At 43.4% G+C, this 6,350-nt stretch overlaps 1 protein-coding gene across 1 annotated transcript; it reads right to left on the reverse strand.

Moving 5' to 3' along the window:
- Nucleotides 1-3,111: 3,111 nt before the first annotated feature.
- s1pr5a (sphingosine-1-phosphate receptor 5a) lies at nucleotides 3,112-6,004 on the reverse strand. The gene is made up of 2 exons (XM_034894580.1): nucleotides 5,792-6,004; nucleotides 3,112-4,852 (listed from the first exon to the last, which is right to left on the reverse strand). The coding sequence occupies exon 2, from the start codon at nucleotides 4,590-4,592 to the stop codon at nucleotides 3,381-3,383; it is 1,212 nt and encodes a 403-aa protein (XP_034750471.1). The 5' UTR covers nucleotides 4,593-4,852; nucleotides 5,792-6,004; the 3' UTR covers nucleotides 3,112-3,380.
- Between the last annotated feature and the right edge of the window lie 346 nt (nucleotides 6,005-6,350).

Genomic DNA, 6,350 nt, shown 5'->3' on the forward strand with positions numbered 1-6,350 from the left:
ACTACTATTACTTGGGTTTTTGCTAGATTTGCTGTTTTGAATGTTACGTGCTTACCTTGCTGCCAACTAGTTTATTTTTAATGACAGATTAATCAATTAGTTTTCAACAATAAAATTAATTTGCAACTGTCTTGACAGCCAATTAATCGCTTTGGGTCATTTTTATGACTTTAAAAGAAAAAATAATCTTAATTCTCTGATTCCAGCTTGTTTAATGTGACTATTGTTCTAGTTTCTTCTCTCCTCTGTGACAGTGAACTGAATATCTTTGAGTTGTGGACAAAACAAGACATTTGAGGACGTCGTCTTGGGCTTTTTTAGGAATCACCGATCCACATTTTTCATTTTTCAGAGAGTTAGGGGTCACACCTCAAGAAATTGTGATGATTTTCAATTTAACAAACATGTCGATGTACATCATATTGGACCATTGTTACTAGATATGTGTTTTAAATGTTGGAACAGCTAGAGCTGATAATAAATAAATAAATAAATAAATAAATAACTCTCAAAAAGCTTAAAGTCAAAACTTGCTGAAGAGATCGACGGGGGGTCCGAGAGAAGTCATTGAATCAATTTATTTAAATTTACACTCTTGATTGATCCCCTATGGGGAAATTGCAATTGACACTCTGTTGTTATTACACACTACACCCAGGCCGGAACTACACACACATGCTCAGATCCTACACGTGCACTCATGGAGAGATGTCAGTGAGTGGGCGGTTGGGGGGGGGTTTGGTGCCTTGCTCACGAGCACCTTGGTACCAGGCCCAGGAGGTGAACTGGCATCTCTCCACACGCCGTACTTTGGTCTGTACAGGGACCGGAACCAGGGACCAGAACCAGGGACCAGAACCAGGGACCCTCCGAACCCACCCAACTCCCTACGGACTGAGCTACTGCCACCCTTTCTTATTCTTATATATATTTTTTTAATTTAAATGTTATGCTTGATGCTCACATTGATTGGACAGTCGTTCTGCTTGGGGTGGTGGTGCCCTGGCGCTGCACCCGCCATTTAAGATTTTAGGTAAAAATCTTGACTTTTTAATCTTCACAGGATTATAATTTATTGCAGGTACATTGGTTTCTATTGTTCTGTTCACTGTGTTTATTGACATTGTACAAATCCTATTATTTAACCTGAATGCGTGTGTTTGTTTGGGACAAAGGAGAACAAAAAGATACTTTATGTAAAATATGAAACCCAAAACAAATCTCCCAATAGCTAATAGTAATAATAATAATACATTTTATTTAAAGCGCCTTCCATGACATCTAAGCTCACTTCACAAACAAAAAAAGGAAGTTAAAATTATAGTCATCTCACACTATGACATGCAGTAGGCTATATATTATAATAATAATAAGTGTCTTCATTTACAAAACATTTAGTCTCATGTAAGCTACTAATTAATAAAGACTTGTATATGAATATGTGAGATAAAAGTTACATTTTCAGAGTGTATCTAGTTCAGAGTCTGTCTATTTAAATGGCGTTCATATGTGGATTTCTTTTGTAGTTTACTGTTAGGTTTCAGGTGTCAGGTTTTGTCTCGCAGTAAGAGCCGAGTCGGTTGTGGATCAGCGAGAGACCTTCAGACACACACCTTCGAAAAGGAAACCAGATGAGGCGACTCTTAAGAATCTAATACACACCTCGGAGTCAACTTCATTCACACGTTTTATTCAGTGCACATGTAAAAGGTGACATCATAACTTAAAAATATGTTTTTTACAATACAAAATGCCGCTCTGACGAGCTGAGAAAAAGACTATAGCTATTTACAAATGATACTACATTTTACATTTATGTACAATATTAGAGTATGCACAGGAGCCATTTTTAATGTCACTTTAACCACAATGAAATTCCCCCGGCTCTCTGAAGCCCACACGCTCTGCTGTCTGCGTGGAACCAGATCACATCTGCGCTCTTTCACAACAGATCTGTGTCATTTCACAGTGAACTTCATCCAAGAGAAAACAGTACATTTAGTCCACACGCTGTAGCATATCGCTGCGATATTCTACTCTGTTAAACCAGGAAAAAGGCGTCAACGGACCTCCACTGTCGGCTTTTATTGCTTTCAGTCATCCATCATGTGTCGCTACATATGTTAAAGGGACCTCCAAAGCTGCAAACCGCTCAGCTCCCCCCCCCCCCCCCCCCCCCCCCCCCCCCCCCCATGACGTGCTGGGTGCGTCTCCAGGCCACCGAGCTTCTGTTCTTGGCCCGATGTTGGACCTCTACCCAGCGCTACTGACCAAAACTCACATGGCAGAAATTAAATGGGTTTGGCTGCAGATTTTGGGTGTGGATGCAGTGTGTTTGTAACAACATGTCATTATGTCGTACACAGGGAGAGGAGATAAGGACAAACCTCAGATGTGCTGCCTGACTGGCAGTATTTATGTGAAACGTCTGCACACAGCCTTTGATTTTTTTTATTTCATGTGGAAAACAAACTGATGAAATGAAACGACTTGTTTTTCCATGAAGTAAATCTGACAAATACTGGCTTTGCTTTCACTGTCTAAAAGATAAATAAAAGCAACGACGTTAGGGCTGCAACTAATGATCGTTAATCTGTCGATTATTATCTCAATTGATTAATTGTTTGTTCTACAAAATGTCAGAAAGTCCATCAGGGATTCCCAAAAAGCCCAAGATGACGTTCTCGAATGTCTCGTTTTGTCCACGGATCAAAGACATTCAGTTTGCTGTCAAAGCGGAGAGAAGAAATTAGCAGATTTAACCTGCTGGAATCAGAGAAGTTGAACTTTTTCCCCTCGAAAAATGACTCCAACCGATTAATCGATTATCCAAGTAGTTGGCGGTTAATTTAATAGTTTTTATTTAATCGATTCATCGTTGCAGCTCTAACTGACAAATCAGTTTTTCAAGATTTAAACTTCTATAACACGTAAAAAAGTTAATGTCTGTCTCTCAATCTGGACTTCTATCTTCTCTAGGGCCGCCCCCTCTTAGGTGATTAGTCGACTAATCGGTCTTAGTTGACTAAGATTTCTTCAGTCGATTAGTCATTTTTAATGCTTTTTAACCCCTGCTGACTGTTCTGTTTCAAAGAAAGGATCTACTTTTTGAGGTGCTTTTGCATGATTCTCTGATCTGTCGATTGAATCAACTAATCGATATGTTGACAAAACCCTGGGAGTGTTAGTTGACTAAGACTTTCTTTAGCACAGCCCTGCTTCAGTCACATACCGAACTCTGGCATACTCTACCGAACCCTGGCAGAGTGCAACACAAAACGTGTGCTCCTGTCGTACATCGCCCGGAGCACAGCTCGGATGGGTGAGTCAGCCTGAGTCCCAATGCTCGCTCTCTCTCTGCTCCCCAGTGAGCCGCTGTGTCATGTCTTAGAGATCCTGGGGTACACGGCTTTGATCGTAGAGGGAGTAAAGTTCCCGGAGGACACCGTCGTCTCCACTCCCTCCAGTTTGTGCGAGGCAGCGTCGGCTCTACTGGTGCTGCAGTCCAGGAAGGGCATCCCGAACTTCTTCACTTGTCCGTCTTTCGTCAAGAGACAGTGTCGGCATAGCAACCGGAGGATGGCCTTCCTCATGTCCTTGCTGGTCAGCGTGTAGATGATGGGGTTGAGGAGGGAGTTGAGCATAGCGATGCCCAGGAAGTAGTCCGCTTTAAAGAGAACCCCGCAGCTTTTGGCCGGGCTGAAGAAGTCCATCAACAGGAGGACGAAGAGCGGCAGCCAACACATGATGAAGACGCCCAGGACGATCGTGACGGTCTTCAGCAGGGCCATGTACTTCTGGGACTTGCGGTAGAGGCCCTTGCGCTGGGGGACCGACGCCAGGCGGTGCGTGTTGGACTTGACGATGCGGAAGATGCGCACGTAGAGCACCACGATGGACATGAGGATGGCGCTGAAGACGGTGATGCAGAAGAGGATGTAGCTCTTGGCGTAGAGCGGGAGCACCGTGGAGCACTGGTCCAGCCGGCCCATGCAGTTCCAGCCGAGGACGGGCAGGACGCCGAGGAACACGGACAGCACCCAGCTGGCTCCGATCAGAGCGAACATCCGGCCCTGTTTGTCCCCCTGGTACGGCTTCATCCTCACCATGGTGACGTGGCGCTCTATGGCAATGGCCAGCAGACTGATGACGGAGGCGGCCAGCATGATGAAGACGCCGCCCTCCCGCAGGAACCACAGCACCGGCGTCAGCTTTAACGTCTTCGCACCGGACGTGATGATGTTCACCATGTAGGTGAAACCCGCCAGCAGGTCTGAGAGGGTCAAGTTGCCCAGGAGGTAGTACATGGGCATGTGGAATTTCTTGTTCTTCCAGATAGCCACGAGCACCACGGCGTTTTCCACGACGATCAGCAGGCAGACGAGCAGGAAGGCTATGGCCTCCGGGGTGAGTCCTTCTTTGTACTTGTTTTTCTGCAGTTTGCCCGTGAAGTTGTAGTGCTCGATGATGACCGCGTTGCTCTGGTACTCCTGAAACATCCGGAGCAGGTTTCCTGTGGGGGGCGACATGGTGAATGGGGATGGGGATGGAGCTACGGCAGCATGGGCAGCATGGAAAGACTCTGTGGCCATTTGGTTGTTTCTAAAGTACTTCCACAGGTAGATTGTTCTTTCTTTTCTCTTTTTGGGTTACTTTTAGATCCCCAGAGAAGGCGTCATATAATCCTCCGGTTGTGCATTCTTCCTCTTGGTTTTGAAAAGAATGAAGTGGTCAGCTTAGAGTTTTCCTTTCGATGCTATCAAGTATGATTTACTGTGGTTGAATTTTCCTCCAAGATAAATCACATCGTCTCAATGCCCTGGCTGCACACTAGGTGGTGACGAGAGCCAGCCTGAATTTAAAACACACACACACACACACGCACACACACAAAGTGGAGAAGACAGTTAGTATTGATGCCAAAGAAAATAAGTGAATTAACAATAGGAAATAGATTGTTATTGTAATTGTGTGTATTTAATTTTAGAAACTCCAGATGTCCAGAGTACACAGAGATAATTAAATCTGATAGGGATCATATCTGCATGATTAATGAGGGGGGAAGCTATCAGTGACTGACGTTACGGAAAACGACCCAAAAACAACATTTCAGAGTCTAAAGTTGTAATTGAACATTTTTCTTAATCCTCAGTGACACTGTTTTCCTGACAAGTAAAATGTAAACCCACTTTTATATATATCAAGATACTAAATATATATCATCAATCATCATAGACCCACTTTTATATATATATATATATATATATATATATATATATATATATATATATATATATATATATATATATATATATATATATATATATATATATATATATATTGTATCTATATCATCAAGTATCCAAACGTAACTCTTACAGTACTCATACACTCGCTTATTAATTACAATTGTCTTTACATATATGTCCACTTTTCATTTGCAATCATATAGGCTACATTATAACTTGCAAACTGTCCTTATTACAGATACCAGTGTCCAAATAACCACTTGATTACAGAAAAGTCACTATAAATGTATAAAATGTATTTCTGAAGCGCTTGGCACCGATAAGTGCTTACAGTGGCATAAAAAGACAAACCACAACATATAATACATATTGAAGAAAAGAAAACACAATACACATTCAACATTACGTAATAAAACAAAGTGCAGACTGGTCAGCCAAACGTCTGTTACTGGGCAGCACAGGCGCGTTTTACGCCCCATCTTTACGCATCTATCGGACCAATTAGGTAAAAAAGGTCACTTTTAAAAGACTTTTCAACGCACCTGTAAAAACGTGTGAATATCCAGAGAGACTGTAGTCGCAGGAGAAGCGATCCCGCAGCCGGAGAGAAAGACAGGGCTCGGTGGGTGAGTGCACCGCAGCGACATGCGAGTGTGCTGTGGGAAAGGCGCAGGACAGGACTCAACATGCGCTCAGCGGCACAGTCACAGGGGGTTGGCCCAAGATGGGTTTGCCCTTCGAGGCTTTCCCTTCCTCCCTCCGTGATCCCTCCCTCCCTCTTCCTCCTCCTCGTGATGCCTTGAGTCTTCTCTCTCTCTCTCTCTCTCTCTCTCTCTCTGGTTTGCCCCCGGGAGAGATTACAGCGCGATGATAGATTATCTGTTTCTGTTTGGCATTGCAACAAGGAAGAAAGTGAGATCGTATCACCTTGTCCCACGGTTGGCCCCTCAGGTACAGCCAGTCCCGTATGAGTACTTGTGTTAAAGTTAACAGTTACAAACAGTCGAGAGCGTAATTTAGGGTTTTGGGGGGGTCCAAACACTTCATTTTCTGCATTGTGGTGAATTTTCTGCACTCAATTTATGGTACAAATTACTTTGT

The sequence above is a fragment of the Etheostoma cragini genome, chromosome 15 (genome assembly GCF_013103735.1).
Source record: "Etheostoma cragini isolate CJK2018 chromosome 15, CSU_Ecrag_1.0, whole genome shotgun sequence".
In the NCBI taxonomy this organism is placed as follows: Eukaryota; Metazoa; Chordata; class Actinopteri; order Perciformes; family Percidae; genus Etheostoma; species Etheostoma cragini.